Source organism: Hylobates moloch, unplaced genomic scaffold (assembly GCF_009828535.3).
Source record: "Hylobates moloch isolate HMO894 unplaced genomic scaffold, HMol_V3 SCAFFOLD_20, whole genome shotgun sequence".
Taxonomy (NCBI): domain Eukaryota; kingdom Metazoa; phylum Chordata; class Mammalia; order Primates; family Hylobatidae; genus Hylobates; species Hylobates moloch.
The window spans coordinates 4,717,756-4,744,958 of record NW_026652295.1 but is presented as its reverse complement, the minus strand read 5'-3'; the positions used below and the strand labels follow the sequence as shown (position 1 = coordinate 4,744,958).

Here is a 27,203-nt window from a genome sequence, read left to right as displayed (position 1 = left end):
GAAAGTCTAGAGCTAGAAAGCTTTTTTGAGTGTATTTAGCAGGAAAACTTAAAGTTCTCGTCTTTGGAGGGGACAGGCCTGAGGCATCCAGAGGAAGTGAACGCCACTTAGGGAGCCAGTTCCATTCCCATGAAACTCACACCTGGAGTGATCCGCACTCTTCACAGTCCTAGGAGCGCCATTACCAAGGGAGAGGAAGGAGAAGGAATAGGGATGAGAGCTCTTAGACATTTGATGGGCCGGGCGCGGTGGCTCACGCTTGTAATCGCAGCACTTTGGGAGGCCGAGGCGGGCGGATCACAAGGTCAGGAGATCGAGACCACGGTGAAACCCCGTCTCTACTAAAAATACAAAAAAAATTAGCCGGGCGTGGTGGCGGGCGCCTGTAGTCCCAGCTACTCGGAGAGGCTGAGGCAGGAGAATGGCCTGAACCCGGGAGGTGGAGCTTGCAGTGAGCCGAGATCGCGCCACTGCACTCCAGCCTGGGCGACAGAGCAAGACTCCGTCTCAAAAAAAAAAAAAAAAAAAAAAAAGACATTTGATGACATTTTCCCCAATTTGTTAGTTTGCAATGACTAAGACTTTTTGCTTTTTAACCTGTTAGTATGGAAAAATGTGAACATATACAAAAGTATGTAGAATTGTCAAGTGAATCCTGTGTATCCATCACCCATCTTTAAGAGTTAGATACTCTGTAATATCAGTAGATGGTATTTTTCATCCTTACACCTACCTGTGCTCTACCGTATTGTTTTGAGAAAATGTGAATTCATTTCATATTAAACTGTTTTGGTACATATCTGAAAAGATGATTCTTTTTAAAACATAGCTATGATACTAAAAAAAAATACTAATTCCTTAATAGCATCAAATAAAAAGTGTTTAAATTTTAATGTCTCACAAATACCATCAATTTTCAAACTGGGTGATCTGTCTGTAATCTGTCTTTAAAAGAAATCTGTAGGCCCCATGTGTATCTTTTTTTCTTCCTTGCTCTTCTTTTTCCTTATAACTTCTTTGCTGAAGAAGTCAGTTCTTTTGTCTAGATTTTCCTGATTTTATCTTTGTTTTCTTGCTTATCTTATGTAAAAACTGAAAGCTCTATCTTAACCAACTAGGTTCTTAGCCTTGGCCAGACATTACACTCACCTGGGAAGCCTGTAAAATCCTGACATGTGTGGAAAGCAGCTTGTCACTTCCTCAATAAGTTAAACATAGAATTACCATATGACCCAGCAGTTTCGCTCCAAAAGAAATGAAACAGGTTCAAACACAGTCTTGTATTCGTATGTTCACAGCAGCACTATTTTCAGTAGCCAAAAGATGGAAACAACCCAAATGTCCTTCAGCTGAGGAAAGGGTCAACAAAATGTGGTATATCCACGCAGTGGATATTATTCATCCTTCGAAGTCACAAAGTACTCATGCGTGTTTACAACCTGGATGAACCTGGAAAACACTGCAGTAAATGAAAGAAGCCTGACACAAAAGCCACGATTATATGATTTCATCTGTATGAAATGTCTACGGAAACCCACAGAAACAGAACATAGACTAGTGGTTGCCAGAGGCTGGGAAAATAAGGAAACGGGGAGTGGCTGCTTAATGAGTATGGGGTTTCCTTTCGGGGTGATGAAAATTTCCAAAACTAAATAGTGTTGGTGATTGTACAATTGTGAAGGTACTTAATACCACTGAATTACGCACTTTGAAGTGGTTTAAATGATTTTATGTTACGTGAACTTTACCACAATTTTTTATAATTCTGATGTATAAAAACACCCCAGACCAAGTAATTAATAATATCGTAAGTGTGACCCAAGCATCAGAATATTCTAAAGCCCCCCGAGGGATGCCAGTGTACACGCAAGGTTTGGAGTCATGGACAGAGGCTGGACGGGTCAGGATCGTGTCCTTCGAGCCTTCCTCACAGGTGGTGGTGGCGTGCTATATTTAAGCCCGCGCAAGTTTGCTTCTGTATTCTAAAGGATAACCATGTCCCTTGCACTCCTGTCAGACAGCAGACGCTGTCAGGAATCTGCTGCCTACAGTCACAAAAAATATTCTCTCCTTTTTTAGAAAATAAAATTTAGGAAAACCTAAGAAGAAAACGATCGATCATCTTGATCTTGTTTTTATGTGAGAGGAAAGGCCCTCTGTTGCTAGCTACCATATAGATGTTACGTAAAATAGTGCTGCCCATAGCCTCACCCGTGAGATGGCAGCACGGGGACAAGTGGCCCTCAGGTTGCCCAGCACACACACACACACCCTGCCCAACACAACAACAACAAAAAGAGACAAAGTAACCACTCCTGATTCCCTGGGGAGGAGGGCGAACCTCCTGTGGTCATCTTTGTCCTGCAGTGGCTGGTGCTGCCGTCATACCCATAGAATCTCAGCAGTGCGTGCTTCCCTACCCTGGGAAGGAAATGTCATTTCCTTGCAAGACTCACTTCCCATGAGCACTGATAGGCCACAGCTGCTGCTGGCTCTGCAGTCTTGGCAGAGTTGCAAATAGGTTAAATGGAGATGGGAGTTCTAGTTCTCTTTTGCTTCAGCCAGCTTCCTTTTCTGGCTAAATCTGAATAAACTCAAAGAAACTGGGCAAGTGGTTTGCGGCGCCCCATGGAGCTTCACAAAGATAAGTTCCACTTATGTGATCCAAGAGATGGTTGGCTTGTGATTTTCTTCGCTCGGCATTACTCGTTAATATCCTGAACTCACATTTCTGAAAACAACTGTAGCTGAGATGTGCTCCTGGAGCAGAACTACAAATTAAACTTGGAAATCAAACCTCCCACTTCCACTCAGCCTTTTGTAGCACAGGCTGGATACTCTTCTCTTTGAAAGCATGGGATTTTCATTTAAAATGTTAATTAGAAAGCATAGAAGACATTCTTTCAGAGGAGGTGTGTTGTAGTTTTTGTTTTTTAAGTGCTAGATTTTGAAGTCAGAAGACCTGGAAAGGAGTATCTCAGCTCCATAATCCATTTACCAATTGTGCAGATGTACACAGGTTACTCAGTTTCTCTGGTTCCATATACTCATTCCTAAGGAAATATGAATATTATGTATTGCATAGGACAAGGGTAAAAACCGTGAGAAACTAAGTAAGCATGTAAGCTTAGCACATGCCCAATAAATGTCACTTTCCTAAACATGTATTGCTTATGTATTAAGCAAGTGATCCTCAAACTTAATCCCTGAGAGGCAGGGAGGTTAAGAGATGAGATGCAAAAATGCCCTTTTTCGTTTCTGTGGGCATGTCCTGAAAGCAACGAGGAATTGGGTACGATCATGAAAACTTGCTGTGGGTTAAACCAAGTTAAAATTTAGGATCTGCTGCTATGTCTTGATCCGTCAACTGGGGACCCACGACTGCTTAAAGATAAAGGTGTAAGTCAGGGATAAAATAATGAAGCCAAGGCATACAATGATTGCCTCTCAATTATGACTTGTATCCTGCTGCTGCTTTTCACAAAACATATTTTCCCAGTCTTTAAATATTCTTCTATAATGGCATTCTTAATGATTGCATAGTGAGGATATGGTACAGCAAAAAGCTTATGGACAGCTCTGTGGCAGCTAATTTGAAAATCTAATAAAAAAATAAATTAACCTGAGGAATAGAAAGCTTGAATAGACCAATTACCATAGAAGAGATTAAAGTATCTATTGGTTTGAACCTTTTCAGACTTTCTTTTGGCCTAGTCCTTGATGAATTTTTGTGAATGGCTTACAGACAACGTTTTCTTTGTTGTTTTTGGAGGGAGCTTTTTTGCAGGCACAATTTTCTTTTTTCTCTTTTAAGAGATGAGGTGTTGCTGTGTTGGCCAAGTTGGTCTCAAACTCCTGGCCTCAAGTGATCCTCCTGCCTTTACCTCCCAAACTGCTGGGATTACAGGCGTGAGCCATTGCACCCAGCCAGACACAAATTTTTTTAATGTAGTCTCTGAGATACATGTGTGTGTATTTAGTTTGTCCATTGTATTATTCAAATTCACTGTGATTACCTTTTTAAATGTACTGTTTCTATCCAGCTTTGAAAGAGGAATATCAAAGTTCCCCACCATTATTTTGCATTTGTCAGTTTCTCCTTTTATTTCTAATAATTTAGGTTTATATACTTCGCTACAGTCTTATTTAGTGCATACAGCTTTATGACTGCTGCATCCTTTCTGTAAATGTTGCTCATTATTTAGTTTGAAGGTTTTAGACTCAATTCTGCCTTGTCAAATATTAATATAAACTAGAATTTTCCCCCGCAAATGTACCCGGTATATCTTAACTCATCCCTTGATTTTCAGTCTTCCTTTACCACTTTTGTTTAAGGGGTTTTCATCTTGTTTTGTTACCTATCCCCATTAGTCCATTCACATTTCATATCATGGCTGATGGAGTTGATTTTATTCTGTCTTATGTTATTATGTATTTTAGTTGGTTCTCTCTTTTCCTTATTTTTAATGGTTTTATCTAGTAACTATTCATTCCCTGTTTATCTCTATTTTCTTTTGTCAGTTTGGAAATTCCATTCTACTTTTCTGTGCCCTTAATAACTGTCTTCTGTAGCCCAATGCTTATAATTAGAAGCATATATTTTTTACTATTATGTGTAAGAGGATACCAGTTTTTCCCACCAAGACCTGTTTCCCTAGACATAAATTTCATCAATAAGTTTCTTGCTTACTCGTTGTTTTTCCGAGGCTCTGAGCGCTCTTGCTGGGTACCACTTGTCTTCCTCTCCTCAGCAGTTTTAGAAGCAGCCATTTGTTTCAGGTTTTTTTCTGTCTGGCTCCTGGATCCCCTTAGGCATATTGTTATTTTTCTTCGTCATCTCACTGGGGCCGAGGTCTGCTTGTTACAGCGCCCCATGTGGCTGCAGTTCTGTAGGTGATAAAAGTGAATGGCTCCCTACTCCGGAGGACCAGTGGGGCAGCAGCGGCAGCTGCCAGTCTCCCTGTTCCCAGGTCCCCTGTGCAATGCTAGCCTGAGGATCAGGGAGCAACAGCCTTGCTCTCTAGCCCCTGCTTGGCAGATAAAGCTCACTTGGGAGGCCAGTGTCAGCCAGATTCCCAGGGCCCACACGTCTCCTCCAGCTCCACTAATCCCAGAACCCAGTGTTGGCCTCCAGGCCCTGCATGGTCCACCAGGGGGAAGGCTCTCATGAACTCCCCCTGCAGCCCACTCCCAGGCCCAAGACCTCACTCACACCAGCGTCTCCCCCAGCGCTGGGTTGGGAACAGGGGAAGCATAGTCTATTCAGGGCTCCACGGTTCCAGAATTCCTCTCTCTAGTACCTCTTAATAAAAAGATTTCAGATTTAATTAGTTTTTGTGGTCAGAGCTGGGAACCTAATCCATATTTAGAACATAATCTGTAAGGAAAGCATATTGCAAGTACTTACCAACTTTGAATGAAGACTTCCACGGCACAGCTGCCTTCCCACCCGTCCACACCCCTGCTTCACCTCAGCACGAATCTCTCTGACTTGGCCTGTTGGGCTGCTTTGCGCTCTCACTTCTGCCTCCCTTCAGTGTGGCTGGTGGAGTAAGGATGGTCCTAGGTCCTACATTTTCACATTTTCCACAGTAAGATACATTACATTTTTAAAAATAATTGTTTTCAACAAAGCCATAAAGTAAGATCTGGTAGGCTGAATAATGGCCCCCAAAGGCATCCACACCCTAATCCCCAAGACCTGTGAATGTTACATTTTATGGCAAAAGGGACTTCACAGGTATGATCAAATGAGGATCTTAAGATGGAGATCAACCTGGGTTATCCACATTGGCCCTACTGTAATCACAACTCTTCTTCTAAGAGGAAGGCAGAGGGAGGTTTGACTGCAGAGGGAGAGAAAGTGACAGAAGCAGAGATGGGAGCGACTGCTTCGAGGATGAGGCAGGCACGCCACACTAAGCAATGCAGGAGGCCATACAGGCTGGAAAAGACAAGGGAACAGATTTTCCCCAGAGCCTCGGGAAGAAGCCAGCCCTGACAACACCTTGACTTTCACCCAGTGAAACTGATTTTTGACTTCTGGCCTCCATAACTGTAAGAGAATAAATTTGTGTTGTTCTAAGCCACCTGTTTGGGGGTAATTTTTGACTGCAGCATTAGGAAGCTAACACACAGGGTAATCCTTTGGAGAAAGCTGAGTTGTCTCAGGGCAGCCCGCGAGCCCAGTACCACTATTTCCCATATCCCCAGCTGAGTGCGGGAGCAGGTAGACGCAGTCCTAGGATCACACCATCAAGTGCAGTGGCCCTTGATGGCCTGGAAGCATGGCTGGGGTGCAGGCAGGGTTGTGGCTGCTCGCAGCCACTAAGCCCTCGGGGACGGTGCACACGTGGAGAGAAGTCCTTTGGGGGAATTGAGCAGTTTTTTGACCAAGCGCATATGTAAGGAGCACATCAGAAGCTCTGGAGAGGCAAAGTCAAGCCTTTGAAGGGTGTAGGCCCAAGCACTGGCTGCCCAAGAGAAGCCCCAGGCCCGTCTCTGCTGGTAGCATCTGCTCCCTCCAGGTGCTGGCGGCGTCACCTAGTCATGCAGGTGACATGGGGCCTCACACACAAAAAAAAATGTAAATAAAAGCAAGATTGATGAGCTTGGTCATACCCCATGTAGTAGTTCATATCCAGAGTCCTGTGAGAACATCGGAAGTGTGGACAAAGAGGAAACCAAAAGAACAGTAAGAGAGTTCAAGAGACGTGTTCACAAAATGGTCATGAGGAGGGAAAAGAGGAGGGAGGCATCTTCTCCAAATACACACATTTGTGACTGTCACTTCCTCTCAAGGAGCACTGAAATCTCCAGATATTATTTCCTTCCCTGAGGAGGAAAAAGTTAAAGGTGGCTCCTTTTTATCTGCCGCCTGTCAGCCAGGCAGCGTTGTCACTTTGACTTTCTTCAAAGAGATGTACTCTGCCACTATGAAGCCCAATAGTTCCATTTACTCCTGAGTGAGGGGTGAGCTAGGGACGCGATTGTTATCTACGAGGCCACAGGGCATTCTTATTTTGCAACTCCATATCACCCCTACGTACAGCTGGGAGCAGGGTGTGAGCAGTGATGGGTGCTCTGCTTCCAGGATATAAATGTCATCGCTGCAGTCCTCTTCACTATTGGCAGCTTCTATAAAATATTTCTCTGCAGACAGTAAGAAACCTAAATTTGGATTTTCACTTAATTTTTATTATTCCAAGCAGAACCAAATTTGCTTTACAGAGAAATCAACAACTGTAAGACACCCTCTCCCATTGCCTGCCCAGACTCTTCCTCATCCAGGTGCTGATTTGTCTACCACCAAAACAATTGTAAAGGATGGTGTAAATGTCAGTTTCCGGGTTTCATACTATCCTATAATTTGGCAGGATGTCTCCATTGGAGGAAATAGGGTGAAGGGTACAGGGACCCTCTCTCTACCATTTTTTGCAACTTCCTGTGAATGTATATTTATTTCAAAATTAAAAGCAAGGGTTAAAAATAGTAAATTGTAATGTAACAATGTTGTTTTTATCACAGGTTTTTAAAAACCCACTAAAAATAAAAAGGAAAAAAGGATGATACAGATCACACTGTCCATAAGAAAAATAACGTAAGCTATAAATGCAAACTATACATGTAATTGTCTAGTTGCCACATTTTAAAAAGCAAAAAAGAACAGGCAAAATTAATTCTAATAACATAATTTCTTTAACCCAGGATATTTAAAACGTTGTCATTTAAGCAATACAAAAAAAAAATTAACGTGTTTTGCTTTTTTTCTTACTAAGTCTTTGAAACCCAGTCTGTATTTTACACTTACAGAACATCTCGGTTTGGACCAGCCATATTTCGAGTGCTAAATAGCCACATGTCCAATAGAATAGCACAAGTCTAGACAGTATTGGGGCTATAATTGCAAAATCTTTAATGACTTTTTAACCTAAAATTTTTAACATCTTTATTGAGATTCACATACCTTAAAATTCACCCATTTAAAGTATATTATTCAGCCGGGCATGGTGGCTCATGCCTGTAATCGCAACACATTGGGAGGCCGAAGCAGGTGGATCACTTGAGCCCAGGAGTTACAAGACCATCCTGGGTAACATGATGAAACCCTGTCTCAACAAAAAATGCAAAAAGAGGCCAGGCGCGATGGCACATGCCTGTAATCCCAGCACTTTGGGAGGCTAACGTGGGCAGGTCACTTAAGGTCAGAAGTTTGAGACCAGCCTGGCCAACATGGTGAAACCCTATCTCTACTAAAAATACAAAAATTAGCCAGGTGTGGTGGCAGGTGCCTGTGGACCCAGCTACTTGGGATGTTGAGACAGGAGAATTGCTTGAACCCGGGAGGCAGAGGTTGCAGTGAGCCAAGATCATGCCACTGCACTCCAGCCTGGGTGACAGAGTGAGATTCTGTCTCAAATAAATAAATAAATAAAGTATATTATTCACTGGTTTTTAATGTATTCAGAGTTGTGCCAGCATCACTGCAATCAAATTTAAAACATTTTCAGCACCCCAGAAAGAAACCCCGTACTCATTTGCACTCACTCCACATTCCTTCCCACTTGCCCACCCATCCCCAGCCACTAACCTGCCCTCTGTCTCTATGTATTGGCCTATTCTGGATATTTCATATAAATTGAATCATAACAATATGTGGCCTTTTATGTTTGACTTTTATCACTTAGCATAATATTTTCAAGGTTCATCCTTGTAGCATATATCTGAACTTCATTCCTTTTTGTGGCTAAATAATATTCCATTGTATGAATATACCACATTTTATTTATTTGTTCATCAGTTAATATGTATTTGGGCTGTTTTCACTTCTTGGCTTTTGTGAATTGTGTTGCTGTGACCGTCTTCGTACACGTTTCTGAGGCGTATGTTTTCATTCCCTTGGGTGTAGTTGCTGTACAGAATCATTCCTGCACTGTACTTCCGTTCCTTTTTCATGCATTACTCTTGGCTGTTATCTGCCTGCTGTCTGCATTCTTCAAATACCTGAGCATTTCTAGCAGCTACACTGCCGATCTCCCCGGGGTCCTGAAGGGTTTGTTTCCATTCCCCCCGAGCATTATACTCAGTTGGTGCTGGCGGCCTGGCTCTGGCCGGGTCACTAGCAAAGGTCCAAGGATGTGAAGGGCTTTCATCACTGTCTTCCAAGGGAGCGGAAGCCTTGCGTTTGCACAGCTCCAGAAGAGTCATTGTTTTGCATCAGAAGAGCTTAGGATACTTCTATCAAAAAATAAAGGAACTAATCTTCTTATCTAAAGGGCTCAACTTGGTGGTAAACTCTGCAGCTTTCTATAACAGGGTCCCAAAGGTAAGTGACAGGAACATATTACTCTAATTCAGAAATAAACCATGTGAATGGTGAAAGGCGATGTCTTCGCAAACTGCCCAGAAGGAAGGTCTTGTCCCACCAATGGGCAGTGTCCTCAGGGTTAGACCCAGCGTCAGTGTCCCTTTGTCTTGATGCTGAGAGAAGTGGATCAGCCACCTTATTTGAACCAAAATGCACATCAGAAATGAGTCCAAAGGAAAGCCACTTACTGCAGGCTGAGTTTGTGGGATTCAGGGGTCAGAATGAAAACCCAGAGCTTTTCTCACTGAGCTTATCATCAAAGCCTTTAAGGTTTGCTTTGCCTAAAAAGAGCTGAGTCCCTCAGATATCTCAGTTTCCTAGTTCAGATGAGTACATTAGAACATCTTGTCCCTAAACAGCATGAAGAATGCTCCTGGGAGGGGTGCCTTCCTCTGCCAGGCTCAGCTGCAGGCTTGTGGCAACTCCATGTGTGGTGACCACTCTGGGATTCTTGTTCCTATTCTGCCACGGCTTGCCCTGAGACCTTACACAAGTGCCTCCTTCTCTTGGAATTCATTCCTTCGTTCAGCAGAGTGGCTGAGGCACCATGCGAGGCACTGGGAACAGGCCAGGGTCACTGTGCTCGAGGAGCTGTCAGGTGCATGGGGGTGTTTGCTCACAGCCTGGGCCATGGGCTCCATCCGGCTGCCTAGACCAAAGGTTCCATGTCGAGGCAACCAAAGCAAGTGATAGGCCAGGACTAGTTGATTGGAAGAGGGAGGAGAGCTTGGGGAGGGCCTGGCATCCAGCCAGGGAATGAGGATTCCATAGGAGTGAGCCGTCCTAGAAACCACTGGAGGTTTCTGGGCCATGGGTTGATGTGATGAGCATGTGTCTCTAGAGGGATGACTTCAGCAGCCATGCAGGTGCAGCAAGGTGGGGCACAGGCCCCTTCTTACCATGGCTGCACCAGCCACGTCAGCAAGGCCAGGAAGATGCCCACAGGTCTCGTATGAAGATGACCGGCTTCCCAGACTCTTGGGAATAGTTTCACTAGGAGATGAGGGAAGCTCTGCACTGCTAGGTGCTGGGGACATGAAATGGGCTCATCCTGACTTCAGGGAGCTCACAGTCTCATGTCGAAGACAAACGCCGAAACCACACAAAGTATATTGACAGCCCAGTGTGGCTGGTGCTGGATGGTGACAGGGCACAGTTGTGAATACCTGGAGCAGTTTTCCAAAGCGTGGTCTGCCGCCTTGTCCCAGATCTACTAACTCATAATCTCTGGGGTGGCAGAGAGCCCTCTGGTAAATCTGACACCCACTGCAGTCTGAGCCCTGCCGGCCGAGGGAGCCAGGCAGGGAGGTGGGTCAGAGGGACACTTGCTGGTTGGAGGGCCAGCCCCTGTCAGGATGAAGTCTGCTGCCCGCTGTTGATCCTTTGTTAAATGGCTACCTGCTTGCAATCATGGTGATTAAAGTCGAATCCCATCTCCCTGAATAGAGGTGATTGTCGCTTGCAGATCCACCCATGAGGGACGAATATTTCTGAAGTCACACTTTAGGCCAGTCGGGGACATAGGCAAAAGGGGGAAATGGAAAAGAGGAGAAAGAACAAAGAAGCAAAGGGCACAAGAACTCATTAAAGCCCTATGTCTGCTAGGAAAGAAACCTTTCCTCTTAATTTTCTTAAAACTAGAAAATGAGGCTGGACGCAGTGGTTCACGCCTATAATCCCATCACTTTGTGAGGCCGAGGTGGGAAGCTCACCTGAGACAGAGCAGCAGGGGCAGCAGCAGGAGAAAAGGGGACATGTTCTGGTGTGGAGGCCGAGGCTTCTGGGCCGGTGTGTGGAGCCCTGCAAGTGGGTTCTTTTCCCTCTAGGTGTTTAACTGGGAGGGGTGTCCAGTCAACTGGGCCTCAGGGACCACACGGGCTGTGGAGCCGCCAGCCAATTCCGCATGCCCTAAGACAGCCCCAGGGGCCCGGGAGGGAGCTTGCTGAGAGAGAGCGTGTGCCCGCCCTCTCCGTGGCCCTGGGAGAGCAGAGGACCACCAGAGAGCCACCACAGTTGGACTGGCACCAGAAACAGGAGGCCCAGCTCCCCACCTCCCAGACCCCGCTGTCGTCTGAGGCTCCCATTCACATCATCTTCACCTCTTGCAGCACGTGGCTGTTCTGTGCAGCTGTGCGTACATCTCCCCTGAGGAATGCTAGAGAGAAACTGCACTGTGAGTGGCTTGATCGTGGCCTGTCACCACAGACCATGGCTTCCTTTTCAGGGACAGCCCAAAGTCTTATTCTGAGGTCATCACCCTACAGGTGACACTCAAAGTACTGAACTGCCATGGGCCATCGGCATGGGCCCCTCAGAATGGAATCTGGTCACACTAGAGCAGCATGTCAGGGGCCCACCAGGCCGGACGGGAGCCAGGGCACCCCAGGAGAGGGAAAAGGGAGGAGGGCGGTTTATTAAGTAGGGGCTGTGGGAACGGCTGGAAGTTGTTCAACTTCTGACCACAAGGCCAGGACATGCTGGCTGAACATCAGTTTTGTCCTATACCCTGGCCAAGGGTCCCCTTCCCCCAGAAGTGCTTATATGTATACTCAGACGTCTCCTAGATCCTACAATGTGGGGGTCCTGCAGAAGAGCTTAGGAGCAGCATCTTCGGGGGTGAGTCATGTTAACCAGGGTGCTGCCTGTTCCCTGCTCACTGCCCCCTGCCCCACCACTGCTGACTCCCCATGTCCCACCCTCTGTTCTCTCTCTCACCTCCACTCTCCATGACCAGCTCTTCCTGAGGGCTTCTGGGAACAGAGCTGCTGCCTTCCCAAGGCTGGGGTTGGGATGAGGACGTGCGTGCTGGGCGCGGGTCAAGTATTCTCAGAGCACCGGGCCCACCACTCCAGCCCACGCCCTGTGGCTCAAGGCGATGTTTTTCCCTCTCACCATTTTGGGGCTCCCTTCAGCCTGACTTCTGGGTGGGGGGAGACAGAAGGGAGCCCAGGTAGTTGGGTGTGTTGGTATACATATGACCTCAATATCGTTAGCCTGTGACATCATTCCTGGAAGGCTCCCAAGCCCTGGGCGATTGAGAGGGTGTTGCTGGCCATGTGTTTTCAAGTCCGTGGATGTCGGGTAGCAGCTCCTGTGGAAGGTGAGCAGAGGAACACAGTGCAGCCATTGGGAAGAGAGAGTTGGGTCTGTGCGTGCTGATGTGGAAGGATGCCTGGGATGCTGAGCGTGAAGGAGCGTGCGTGCTGGGAAACCGTGCAGACGGGGATGTCTGCCTTGTTTGTCTCTGTTGGTATTCACCACCATTTCTTGCATGAGCCAGATGTTGGCCCACGAGGGCAGAGGTAGGACAGCTGCCTCTAGCCATGGCATGCAGTCAGGAACAGGTGGATGTGGGACTGTCCAAGAGAAACTTCTGGAAAGCACTGGGTCGGCGAGAGGAGGGAGCCCAACGGGGAAGGGGCACTCATTGCGTCTCATCAAGGGATGTTGTTCATTCCTGACGATTTGATGCCAAAAACCATCAAACTCCCCTGGACCACTTATTTAAAGAGGCCAGTAGTCAGCACATTTTACAAGCCTGAATTTAAAGGAAAAAAACAAGTATGACTTCTGGTTCCTACTCTGGAAGCCCTGTCCAGTTCTGAGTGTCGCATTTCTGGTGTGGCACCCTTGACTGGTTCTGCTGTGTTCGTTGCTCTGGAAATTGTGAAACTCTCAGAGTGGTGACATCTCAATGCTACCCTCCATCTGGAAGCCCACAAAGTCAGGAACTTCTAGAATCAGATTAGTGTGGGTGATTATTCTCTGTACCGTCCAGCCAAGCAGGGTGCTGTCAGTCATCACCAGATGAAGGTGACAGGCAAAACCAGAGAGGCAGTCCATCTTTAAGTCTCTGCAAACAAGTCGTCTGGGGGTGGGCGAGCAGACTCGGGATGTGCCTTTTTCCCGCAGGTTTCTGCTGAGCTTGCCTGCTCAATTATATTAGATTAAAGCAAATATTAAAACCAGAACTGGTTCAAGTTGACTTTGAAAAAAGGTGTCCCTGGAGGAGTAAAATAGCAACAGGCAGCCTGATTGCCCCAGAAAGTTTGTCAAAGATATATATCCCCCAGAGCAGGTGGCGAACACACCATCAAGAACTTGCTCATTCCCCAGCACACATCCCAGGAAGGATCAGCCTCAGCATTTGCGTCACCTTGTAGCTAATTGTAGAGGGGCCGGGATTCTGGCCTTGCCACTGTGGTTTTGGTGGCGTGAAGCAGAGTTCAGGGACAGACATGCAGCTGGGCTTTGGTCTCTCCCAAGCAGAGTTCAGGGACAGACATGCAGCTGGGCTTTGGTCTCTCCCCAGATGCAGGAGTGTGACCTCTGAGGGGACGTCACCTCTGGCGGTTTGCCTGGGCTCTGTTGTCGCCACCCCAGGGAAATGCCAGGTTTTCCTCTGACGTGATGTTTGGGCCCTGAGTTCTGCCCAGTTCCCAGAAGGGCCTGGTGACAGTGGCAGCGGTGCTGACATGTAACATGGTGTGTTGTTTGGATGCTTTTGTCTCGGGGATCCTCTGTTGTGCAATGCTGCATTGCCAGCTCCAGGGGACTCCTGGCTAGTGGCCGGCACTGTTTGTATCCACTCTTCCCATGTGGCCTTCTCTGCACTGACCATCGGGGTCAGGGAGGTGGCTGTCTCCTGTTTTATAACTGTCTTCCCCACCCTGAGCAGTGGTCTAGACCAGCAGATAGAAATCACGCATAAAACCCAGCTCCTCTAAAGTACAGGTGTATGTATAGAAGACAGGAAGATATTCCCTGCCTTCAGCTAGCAGTATAGCAGGCGATAGCATCCTATAGGAACACCGTAGGATGCAAAGACACTTCTGTCCCCTGGTTTTATAGTCCATGGCCCTATGTACCCAAAGTACACCTGGTAGGAAAATAGATACCCTGGTTTTTTGCTTGTTTTTTGGAAAAGTATGCACTCCATTGCAGGGCAGGGGTGGAGGGAAGGAAAGCCAGGTAATACTCAAAAAATAAGTGCTAAGCCTGAATCCCCTTAGATGAGCACTGCTCCTCATTCAGGAACGCTTGTCAGAAGCAAGGAAGCAGTGACGTGTGCCCCTGCCCCCCAACTACCTCCCTCATGAGAAATTCCACAGGTAGGGCTGGGCCACCTAGGTCCTACTGAGAGGCGAAGCCAGCTGGACTTCCTGGGTCGAGTGGGGACTTGGAGAACTTTTCTGTCTTACAAGAGGATTATAAAATGCACCAATCAGTGCTCTGTAAAAACGCACCAATCGGTGCTCTTAACTAGCTAGAGGTTTGTAAAACGCACCAATCAGTGCTCTGTAAAAATGCACCAATCAGCGCTCTGTGGCTAGCTGGAGGTTTACAAAATGGACCAATCAGCACCTTGTAAAATGGACCAATCAACGCTCTGTAAAATGGACCAATCAGCAGGACATGGGCAGAGACAAATAAGGGAATAAAAGCTGGCCACCCCCAGCCAGCAGCAGCAGCAACCCACTGGGGTCTCCTTCTATGCTGTGGAGGCTTTGTTCTTTCGCTCTCCACAATAAATCTTGCTGCTGCTCACTGTTTGGGTCCACACCACCTTTAAGAGCTGTAACACTCACTGTGAAGGTCCGTGGCTTCATTCCTGAAGTCAGAGAGACCACGAACCCACCAGAAGGAACAAACTCAGGCCACACTACAAAGCAGACCCCGTGGCTCCCGTGCACAGACCTCAGTAGGAACCTCTGCCTTAACATGTGTGCCCATTCAAAAAGGACTCACTCCTGCAGAGGGAACAGAAAGCTTGTGAGATGGGAACCACTGCTAGCTGCCCACGACTGTGGGCTCTTTGAGATCCATTAAAACACTTTCATTCCCAGCTGGGCATGGTGGCTCATGCCTATAATCCCAGCACTTTGGGAGGCCGAGGTGGGTGGATCCTGAGGTCAGGAGATCGAGACCAGCCTGGCCAATAAGGTGAAACCCCATCTCTATAAAAATACAAAAAAAATTAGCCAGACGTGGTGGTATGCACCTGTAGTCCCAGCTACTCGGGAGGCTGAGGCAGAAGAATCGCTTGAACCCAGGAGGCAGAGGTTGCAGTGAGCCAAGATCATGCCACTGCACTCCAGCTTGGGTGACAGAGTGAGACTCTTTCTCAAAAAATAAAATAGTTTCATTCCCTTTCTTATGATGATGTGGAATGTCACAGATGCCATAGAAAGAGGCCATCACATGGTGGGCCTTGCCTTTGTTTTTTGTTTTTCGTGTTTTTTTTGTTGTTGTTTTGTTTTTTTGGAGACAGTCTCATTCTGCCGCCCAGGCCATAGTGCAGTGGTGCAATCTCGGCTCACTGCAATCTCTGCCTCCCATGTTCAAGCGTTTCTCCTGCCTCAGCTTCCAGGTAGCTGGGATTACAGGCATGGGCCATCACGTCCAGCTAAATTTTTTTGTATTTTTAGTAGAGACGGTCTTGTCACGTTGTTCAGGCTGGTGTTGAACTCCTGGCCACAAGTGACCCACACGCCTCAGCCTCCCAAAGTGGTGGGATCACAGGTGTGAGACACCACAACCGGCCTTTTGTAACTGAACGTAGACATTCAGAAAGACAACAAGCCAGTGCAGCATGCTGACAAAAGTGGGTAAGAGTGAGGGAAACCGTGTGTTCATGATTGAGGCAGACACTCGAGAATGAACAAGGGCTCTATCTATAGTCATCCAGGGACAGTGGATGTGGACTGGACGTGTGTTCATGCTGATGAAGAGTGCACGCTCTTGCACCTTGTTTCTCTCTTGTCCCAACAATCAAAGATGAAACATATTAATTATTAACTGTGACACGGGATAGTGGGAAGGGATATGAACTTGCTCATCACTCTGCCAGCAACAACACAGAGGAAATAGGAGGCCAACTCCCCACCGCCTCCCTCCACATTAAGAATATCCCGTATCTAACATTCAAGGCTTACAGGAAGGATGGAGATGGAGTGTGTACTGGGAGAGGGGAGGCAAAAAGATGCACCCCTGGCTTCTTTGAAATAGCCTTCTTTCTCAGCTACCACACTTCGTTGGAGATTGAAGTTTCAGTAATCCAGTTCGGATGATCCCTTCAGGCACTCTTCTGTTGCATAAAATGGTGGCAGAATTAAAAATAGCAGTGTTATCCTATTATATGTAAACATTTTGAAAAACAAGCCTGCTGGATTCTAAAAAGAAAAAAGGTTGTGTGGACTGAGGGCTATTTTTACAGGAACACCATGTGGTCGATATTCGTAAGTTTGGGTTTCACAATACTTCTTGCTGCTATACAGAAGAGACTGAAAAAATATAGACATAAACTCGTGTGCCTATTTCAGTGTGCTTTTTTTGAGAAATTGGGAAATATAAAAAGCATGATAAAAATGGTCTATTTGACAAATAAGCTTTTATCGCTGGTGACTTGACTGTGACAAGGCTGTGGCAGTGCCTCTGCATGCTGGGATCTCACCAGAGACAATTGCTGCATGAATTGCAGGCAGTGTGAAAGGATGTCCAGCCTTGTCATAAGCCAGAGGAGGGGCACAGATGTCATGCTTACCTTCCTCAGTGCAGGTGACAGGAGCAGGCAGTTTAGCATGTGCCATCTGAGACCATATGCTGAAATCCTACTATCAAAAATGTATTGGCCAGGCATGGTGGCTCATGCCTGTAATCCTAGCACTTTAGGAGGCCGAGTCAGGAGGATTACCTGAAGTCAGGAGTTTGAGACCAACCTGGCCAACATGGTGAAAGCCTATCTCTACTAAAAATACAAAAATTAGCCAGGTGTGGTGGCACATGCCTGCAGTCCCAGCTACTCGAGAAGCTGAGGCATGAGAATCACTTGAACACAGGAGGTGGAGGTTGCAGCGAGCTGAGATCACATCACAGCACTGCAGCCTGGATGACAGAGTGAGACTCTGTCTCAAAAAAAAATATATAGAGATATATATATATATATATGTATATGTGTATACGTATATACATATATATGTATACGTATATACATATATATATGTATACGTGTATACGTATATACATATATACGTGTATATGTATATACATATATATATAGTTTTGGTGGCTTAAGGGGATTTTTTGGCCTTCCAAAGCCCCCATGAAAGTGTAGCTGTCTTAGGAAAGTGCAGTATCTTAAAAATATGCTTCTGAAACTGGGTGTATCCGAAGGTACCCAAAGGCAACAGGGTAAAAACAGTGCATCTTCTTGGAGGGTCAGGGTTACTTGTCAACTTGGAGGAAAAAAAAAACTGTTAAGAGACTGGGTCGTGCTATGTTGCTGAGACTGGAGTGCAGTATTTATTCACGGGCGAGATCATAGAGCACCACAGCCTCGAACTCCTGGGCTCAAGCAATCTTCCCACCTTAGATTCCTGAGTAGCTGGGACTACAGGTGTGCACCAAGGTGGGTTTCCCTACCACATCTGGCAGGGAAAACATTTTTATATGAAAATAAGCACAAATATGCTATAGAGCAGAGTACACCATTTACATGAGGATCAATACGAGACTTCCAAGAAATATTCTGGCTACCACAGCCCCTTTAAGCTAAGTCCCAAATCCCCAGGAGAACGATTTTTTTTTTTTTTTTGAGACAGAGTCTCGCTCTGTCGCCAAGCTGAAGTGCGATGGCACGATCTCAGCTCACTGCAACCTCTGCCTCCCGGGTTCAAGTGGTTCTCCTGCCTCAGCCTCCCAAGTAGCTGGGATTGCAGCCGCACACCATCACACCCAGCTAATTTTTGTATTTTTAGTAGAGACGGCGTTTCACCATGTTAGCCAGGATGGTCTCAATCTCTTGACCTCGTGATCCACCCGCCTCAGCCTCCTAAAGTGCTGGGATTACAGGCGTGAGCCACCGTGCCCTGCCCATGCTATGCATCTCGACAGAGACAGGCCTTGCACAAATCTGTGCATGTAAGTAACGCTTAGCAGGCCCTCGCCAGGTGCCTAGCACTGTGCTTATTTAATCTTACCAATAGCGTGAAGATATTTCATATATTTGGGCCCTGGGAAGGAACTGGGGAAAATGGTAGATTTTCTTCATATCTAGTATTTTGTTTGATTCCCATAGCAACTTTGCGAAATAGGCAGGAAGTGGCAGAGGCAGGAGTAGGATCCCAGCCCAAGGCTGCGTCCGTTCCCCCTTCCCCACCCACTGCCCTGGCAACTGCGCCCAGCTTCTGGGACCTCCATCAGGTAGAGATGTTTTGCGGGTATGGCGGAGTAAGCGGTGAAGACCTGAAACATTGTACCCAATTGTATTTCTTACATCCTGCTCCTTCCTCCCCTGGGGGTTATTTGTCTAATGAGTCTCAGCGCTCTTAAGTGTTTCTGGGCCATCTAGTCATCCCCGGCTACTGGCAGTTGAGTAATCTGTGTACTTTCCCAATGGACTCTAATGCCAACTCCCTAAACTTAATAGAATAAAAGTGTGATCAGCTTTAATGACCAATTTATGCACAGTAATAGTCTGATGTCGCTGTATACGTCAATTTGGGATTCTGGAGGGACTGCAACTTGAAGGTGTTAATTGCACTACCTTACTTCCGTTGACCAGACCCTCTCACCTGCAGCTTGGAGCATCGTTCTCTGCCATTAGCACCACAGCATCAATCCCGGCCAGCCTCCTGTTGTGTGCTGACACATTTTACAACCCAAATAAATGCAATAGAACTGTTACACAAACATTTATTGCCTCAACTCCTTACCCCTCATTGAGATAACTTTTTAATATTTCCTCCCTGTGTGAACTGAATATTTCCCCTTCTTCTGTAATGGCTCTGAAAATCCCATATAGCCCCGGATTCTAGCCTTAAACCCTCTGCTGGGCCAAATTTAAATCATTTGATTTCACTTAACGGTCAGTGAACATTCTTTTTGCAGTAAATGGTCCTACCGCTGTTTTTGTTCACTTGTCTTCATCAGTTCTGTGTTTCCACTTGTGGCTCCCCATCAGAGTACTCTGTAATCACTCATCTATCTGGATTTTAGAGTCCGCGGGCACAGACCCTTAGAACCATGGAGTATGGGACTGATATTTTTAGTTGTCAGGTACTTCCTGAGCACTTTCTAGGTGTCTGGCACTGTCCTAAACTGTGCTTTGAAGGCACCTAAGTCAAGTAACATGATCCCTTCTCCCTCCTCCCCTCAGTCACCAATGCTCATGTAGGGGAACTGAGGCAGGCCCACTTACCATTTCAGTATAGGGACCATGTGGGTGGCCCCAATATATGCAGCATATATATTCAGACAGACATGCATCTCTATATCCTCTTAATAGCATTCACATTGTAAGACCTGATGCCATTAGTTTTTTCCCCCCAACGGCCATAAAATTGTCATACTGGAATGGGTGTTTTTTTTTAATTTAATTCAAACTTCTGTCAAAGCAGACTATAAATTTGGTTAGTTTTGATTTCAAGTTTCCTGAAACTTGGCTCTTCAGATTGCCCCCCAGTTCTTCATTCTGTGGGTTTCCTTTGGGGTCTTTTCCATGGGGCCGATCCCACCTCACAGCTACATGCCTTACAGGAGGGCACCCCAACCCCAGAAGTGTCATCCTCTACACTGGTGGACTTTGTGAAATAAACATGATGGTAACTGCTGTAATGGGGGCTTTGGTAAGGAACACAGCAGAGGGCCACACAACAGGAGAATCCTGTGTTCTTGTTCTAGCCGCCGCATAGAGAATACGGCCTTCAGCACTCAGAGCTCACACAGGGAGCTACGTGGGGAGAAGCGTGTTTGTTCTGCGGCATGAGAAGTGTGCCGCCAAAGCCTCAAAGGGGCCACCAGAGGGAGCGTCAGCCGGACAAACAGACCTTCTGGAAAGCAATTTTGCAAGATCCATCAGTAACCATCAAAATATTCACCTCTGTTTATCCAACAATTCTACTTCTAGAAACCTTTTATAAGGAAAAAATCAGATTTAATAAAAGGTTATATATAAGAATGATAATCCTAGCCTTAAGTGGAAACAGTCTAAATGTTCATCATATGCGAGTGATTAAATAGATTATGATATATCTTTACAATGGAGTATTATACAGTTACTGAAAATATTCCTTAAAAGAACAGTTAATGACATAAGGATCATAATATAAAGTTAAGTTAAAAAGCAAGTTATGTTATGATCCCACATTTAAATATTGTGTATATATACACCACGTTTTAAATCTATACGTGATTTAACAGACTAGACAAAAATACCAAACTATTAATAGCCACATATCCAAATGCAACTAAATATTTAGAGCAAGCTTGTCCAACCCACAGCCTGCGGGCCACGTGCAGCCCAGGATGGCTTTGAATGCGGCCCAACATAAATTCGTAAACTTAAAACATTAGATTTTTTTTTGCGATTTTTTTTTTCTTTAGCTCATCAGCTTTCGTTAGTGTTAGTGTATTTTATGTGTGGCCCAAGACAATTCTTCTTCTTCCAGTGTGGCCCAGGGAAGCAAAAAGATTGGACACCCCTGATTTAAAGAGAGAAAGAACAGAATCTTTATAATTTCCTGTGTAGCTTTTTTAAACTTCGGAAACAGCTACAGTAGGTACCTGTTGATTGCACCTCCACAGATGAGAGGGACATTGTTTCCACTTGCCACAGGGCACAGATCACCCCCTTTTCTGCACCAGCCTTCGTTTCATTAGTCCTGTGATCTCCCATTAAAATTCTCATTGTGCATTCAGGTCAGTAAGGATTGCTTTAGCTGTATGTAGCAAGAAACCCAAGTAACAGGAGCTTTTAAAAGATGGAGGTTTATTCTTCTCGCACATAAAAGAAAGCTGGCAATAAGGCGTCCAGAGCTGGCACGGTGGCTCCCTGGTCATCAAGCACTCAGGCCCCACCTTTCTGCCCCCCAGCCTTAGCGTGTAGCTCCCATATCAAACTTACCTTACAGTGCTGGATATCCGCTGGTGTTCCAGCTATCAAGTTCATATTCCAGGCAGAACGGAGACAAACGGAGGGGGCAGGCAGGCAGTTGAGTGCCCCCATTCTGAGGCAGCCCACTTTAAAGAACTGTCCTAGATGCTCCAGCCATGATGACAGCTGACACCTCATTGGCCACCTCTAGCTGCACAGGAGTCTGGAGAGTGTAAACTTCTAGATGTGCACTGACCCCGTAAGGAAAAAGGAGAGATGGATGCTGGGCAGGCCACAGTTATCTCATGTGGTTATCTCAGATTTTCATAATGTAGGCTCATAGTTATAGTGATGTGTAATTCGCGTTATGAAGAAATCACTGATTAGCCAGGCATGGCGGCACATGCCTGTAATCCCAGCTACTCAGGAGGCTGAGGCAGGAGGATCACTTAAGCCTAGGAGTTCAAGACCAGCCTGGGCAACATAGTGAGAACCCATCTCTAAAAAAAAAAGAGAGAGAGAGAAAAGAAAGGAAGAAATGGTTGGGACGTGGTAGAGGAGCAGCATTTTGGAGAAAGCACTGGACAGAGATCAGAAGATCTGGGGTTCATGTCTTTGTGTCTATATGGATTGATTTTTCTGGGCCTTCATTCTTCACCAAAAACTGAGGGCAGTGATTCTTACAGCATCCACATGCAGCAGTCTTGAACTTGCAAGGGTGGGTCGCCCTTCAGTGCAGCACCCACGTATTCCTCTGGCTGCCCCTCTATAACTTCTGCCACTCCTCCTTCCAAGCTGGAATCACCTCTCACCTGCACTCTTTTTTTGGGGGGGGACAGAGTCTCGCTCTGTCACCCAGGCTGGAGTGCAGTGGCGTGATCTCAGCTCACTGCAAGCTCCGCCTCCCGGGTTCAAACCATTCTTCTGCCTCAGCCTCCTGAGTAGCTGGGATTATGGGCGCGTGTCACCATGCCCTATATATTTTTAGTAGAGACGGGGTTTCACCATGTTGGTCAGGCTGGTCTCAGACTTGTGATCTCGTGATCCACCCGCCTTGACCTCCCAAAGTGCTGGGATTACAGGCATGAGCCACCGCGCCCAGCCTCACCTGTACTCTTACTGGTTCCTTAACTGGGTCCCCTCGCCACAACTCTCTACCTCTTCTTTGCCTTGACCCGAAGACAAGGTGATCTTTTTAACCACAGATCTGGGTGGGTTGGTACTCCATTTTTAACATTTTAACAGCTTTCCATTCCCTCCAAGTGGAGCATGGCATCTGTGTTCTGGCCCTACCCCACTTCTCTTTTATTCTCTCTTCTCTGCCTTCTCCACCCCCATCCTCACCCTCACCCTTCTGTATCCACATTCATCCCTTTTCTGTCTCTGACAGGCTCCACGTCCAGTCGTGTCATGGGCTTCTCACCCCTGCCCCAGCTCCAGACTCTGGGCCTCTGATCTCCTCCTCCCTTGAGGCTGTCTCCTCCGAGAAGTCTTCACTGACTCCCTCAGGCTGAGTCACATCTTCTAGATCCCTCTAGTCCTATGTGCCCTCCTCTGTGCTAGCACATTCCAGATGCTAGGTCATTTATCTCAATTCTTGTCTGTTTTCCCTTCCTGGACTCAGATTTCTGCAGGCATTAATCACATCTGAAAGTCTCACCCACACAAGGTGCCTGGAACAGGAGGTGCTCACTGCTTGTCTGCAGAATGACTCAGGGCTGGAGCTGCTCTTCCAGGGCTCCTTCGGGTTTTCTGGGTCTTTAAACACCTGCGCACTGTGTGCTGTATATGCCTTTCACTTGTAGGAAAGAGCCCTGCCTGCCTGTCCGTCTTCGCGGCAGAGCCATTTGCTCTCAGTGCATTGGGCTCAGATTCCTTCTCTTGCGCACTCATCACAGATCTGCTGAGCAGTGTTGTCTACCAGGACTGTGCGAGGCCTGGGGACACAGAAAGCAGTGTTTACCAGTCCTGCCTTTGAGGGGCTCTCGGGGCTGGAGAAGGGAAGACAGACATGAACTGGAGCACGTGACCTCATAGGGACCACACACACAGACCACACAGATGGTCCAGGTGGCTGCAAAGAAGAGGACAGGCTTCGCGAGCATGCCGCCCAGGCTGCAGGCAGTGACCGGGTGGACAGAAGAGTGCCCTCCCTTCAGGAGGGGGCAGGAAGCCAGTCACCCCTCCTGCTACCGCAACACATTTCTCCCCTCCATGTCTGCCATGACTGTCCCTTGGCCAGGTTCCCACCAGCGCCCTAGGGACTCCCATGCCATGTAGGTGCTGTACTGGTTGGGGACCTCACACATCTTTCTCTTGACACTGGCCAGCTTTGTTGAGGGCCCAAAGACTGCTGGAGCTGCAAAGGACCATAAAGATCACCTAGAAGTTTCCAGACCTCATCCCACAGGCAAGGAACTGAGACCAGAGGAAGTGCAGAGTCTCACCTGGCAAGTGGCAGAGCCACCCAAGCTGCAGCCCAGCTGTCCTGTTCCTCCATCCCAGGGCCTTCCCAGGGTGCCACCTTTCCTTCCAGAGTGCCAGAAGTAGAACACGTGGATCAACACTGGGTCATTCAGAGACCATGCGGCTGTCATTAGAGGCATCCCAGATGGATCCTGGAGCCGTGGACAGTGCCTGTAATCACAGAAGCTGAGAGTTGGAAGGAATCCATCTGGTTCAACCCCGGTCTAGCATATACCTTCCTTCTGCATCCTTGCTTTCTGCTCCTCACGGGGACACAGAACTCACAGCTTCCCAAGCCAGCCCATTGCATTTTTGAACAGGTTTCTTCTTCTGCCGTCCCATAACTCCTGCCTGCCACTAAAGCCTTGAGAAGATGATGGTAAACTCTGTCAAGTACTCATGAATGTCCAATTGTGGACACTTCTAGGACAGGTTCCTGGTGAATCCCCTGAGATCAATTAAATACAGAGCAAGCTCCCAGGTAACTAAACCATCCGAGCTCTCATACAAAATTGTTTGTATTAGCCTAGTTTTAATTATCCAAAAAGTAATGGTTCCCTTTTTTTTAAGGATCATTGGTATTCTAGCCTTTCTTTTCTCAATATCATTTGATAGTGGGTTCATCTATCTGTTGAGGTTAATATATGAAAACAAAACCAGGTACTATTCAGGGTGGAGGACAATGCCAATCCTCCCCTTCTCTGTAGTAGGGTATAGATGGCTTCAGCTCACCCAGCAGCTATTTCAGGTTGTCCAGAAGGGAAGGCCAGAAAAGTCCCTGTGCTGCATTCATCATGACTGTACCGTAGCCCCTGAGAAACCCAGTGCGGGTTCTCACAGCCCTCAAGATGACTTCCGACCTTGCCACCTAAAGTGTGGCCCATGGACCAGCAGCATCAGCATTACCTGCAGGTTGCGAGAAACGCAGCACCTAGACCCGCCCCATCCACTTGCATCCAAAGTCTTCTCTGTATTAATGAGAGGAAGGGACGACTGAAGACACAGTAGCAAAGCTCATCACTGTGACTTGTTAGGAGTTGTGCTGGAGCGCTCATTCTCTACACCGCCTTCCCATAACTCCTACCTACCTCTTTTGGTTTTTAATTAGGACATTCACTTGCATTTAAAAATACCTGCAAGATCTCCCCCAAATCTCCACTGTCTACTTCTCTTTCTTCTTAGATGACACGCTGCTCTCGCCTCTTCCTTCGCTTTCCCTTGCACCGCAACACTTAGCAGTTATTATCCATGCCACGGACCTTCAAGATGCCTCTGTGCAAGGGCAGACTGGAGACCGAGCAAATGGCATGGAAAACAGGACACTTCAGATGGACCGCGCGGCTGTCCTTGGTGACAGAGCACCGCTCTTTAACACGTGCTGTAGTAATGACATGATCGCCTTCTGTCCAGGGCTTTCACTTCAAAATAGAGCACTAAGATTGGGGAGGAAAACCATATGAGGATTTTGACCCCTGGCTGCTCTGGGTGGTAGCTGTGGCCTTTAGGAGTTTACTGTCGTCTGCTTAAACAGCAGTTACTCGCCCCGAATTACCCATAGATAGTGATCAACTGGTCTGAAATCCAGATAGACTTGCTAATGATCAGCCCTTTCTTCACCAATTCCACTTGTTCTTAAAAATATATCACTCAGGAAATGCTTTTACAGAAAAATTGTGGCAAGACCCTTTGTTTCAGAGGAAAGACCTGCTCTAGCCCCAGACGATGGCTCCAGCATCCACCTGGGACAGTGGAAACATTGGGCATTAAGACACTTAATAAAAAGGACACTTTAAAAAGAAGGGGGCAGGAAAGATAGAAGACAGGAGGTGCAGGCACTCAGACAACTGCCCTCAACCCCACCCGGGATGGGCCACGAATAGGTGTTTGCATTACCCTGAATGCAATGCTTTTTCTACCCCAGCATAGACGGCACCCATTTCTGCACTCTTCTAAAACCCCTTCCCTATGCAAGAATCAGTTCTAAGGGAAGGAAGCCCTCTTAGGAGAGGAGGTGCTGGGCACACATCTGACAGCTCTGCCACCAGCAGGCAGGCGTCGCCCAGCTCAGCACAGCCTCAGAATCCCAGGCTGCAGCCTCCTGTGCTGTTTCAGAGAGAAGGAATGGGTGTGTGGATCTCTGTGACTTCTCACAGAGAGGGAAATGCGGGTTGGATGGTGCTCTAGTGGCTGGCTTTGCCCCACAGTGCAGTTGCCGGAAGGCAGCAGCCCTGGGATGGCCAACATTTGTATTAGAAATGTTAGGAAATGTTCTTTCTGACCTTTCCCAGGGGCTACAGGGCCACGGTTCCTGACCTGTGTCCTTTCTTTGCCTTCAGGTCCACATCGGCCAACTGTATTCAACTGACAAGCTGATCATTGAAAATCGAGACATGCCCAGGACCTAGCAGGCCGGGGACCAGCCACCAGCGGCGGCCAGGGACCACCTTCAGCATCCACTCTGTTTGAGATGGGGGCTCCCAGAACCAGCTTACAATAGCCTTTTGCGCTGCCTGCCCTTTGGGAGCTGATAAACCAAGTCACGTTTGCATTCTGTTGCAGGCTTAGTGAAAAAGGACTGCTGTCTTTCCTCGGTTCAAGTGTTAGAATGGAGAGCTGGAGTTCGTTGAGAATAGTGCTGTGTGTTACCGCGTCTCCCTCCACCCCATTCCTATCTTGTACTCATGACCATTGTGTATGGCATTTCTACACTTTGTTTCTTGGTCCTTGACAATAAAAAGAATGATCTCCCTGAGTCTTCGACCCCAGATAAACCCCTCGCGATTAATGCATTTTCATTTCCTACTGATACAAGGCCTGGAGAGAGCTGTTGGGGGCCCTCAGGGAGGGTTCAACCCTGAGACGAGAACTGCCTTGCTGAAGGCAAGTTCAAGCACCACATGAGACTGGGGGCAGCAGGGAGTAGGGCGGGGCTACGGGGGTACACGATGCACCCTGCAACTTATACCTGAGCCCAGTACAACAAAGGTCGCGGGTGTGTAGGTGCACACCCAGAGATGGAGCACTGCGGATCAGCAACCTCAGCCCCACCTGGGAGCTTGCTGGAAATGCAGGCGCAAGCCCCGCCCCCACACCTGGTGAATGAGAGAGCCCCAGCCTGACCCAAGCCCAGGGCGACTCCCATACCCTGAAGCCTGGGACATGCTGGGCAGCACTGGTGCCCAAATCTGGCTGGTGGACAGGAGCACCTGGAGAGTTGGAGCGCTTTTTAAAAAGACACCTCTCAGCACTTCCCTCTCTGCAGATTCTGACTCAGTAAGTGAGGGGTGAGGCACGGTCATTTTTCTTTATTTCTGAAGCTCTCCCAGTGTTTTCAATGTTTAACCAGTTGGGGACCCCTGCTCTTTAAGTATATTACAGGTAATAAAGATATTGTTTGTATGCATTTATTCTTGGAAACAGATTCATTCCAAACATAGAAAACAAATAACTCGCTTGTCATCTGGGGAGTTTACGAGGGACCAGACCTGGCAGAGCAGT

At 47.1% G+C, this 27,203-nt stretch overlaps 1 protein-coding gene across 1 annotated transcript in view; it reads left to right on the top strand.

Annotated features, from left to right (window-relative positions):
• LYRM4 (LYR motif containing 4) overlaps positions 1-26,457 on the top strand; it is a 147,278-nt gene extending 120,821 nt beyond the window's left edge. The window contains exon 3 of the mRNA XM_032141499.2: positions 26,042-26,457. Within this exon, the coding sequence (XP_031997390.1) occupies positions 26,042-26,110 (69 nt within the window). The 3' untranslated portion in view covers positions 26,111-26,457. The remainder of the gene's footprint in view (positions 1-26,041) is intronic.
• Positions 26,458-27,203: the final 746 nt, after the last annotated feature.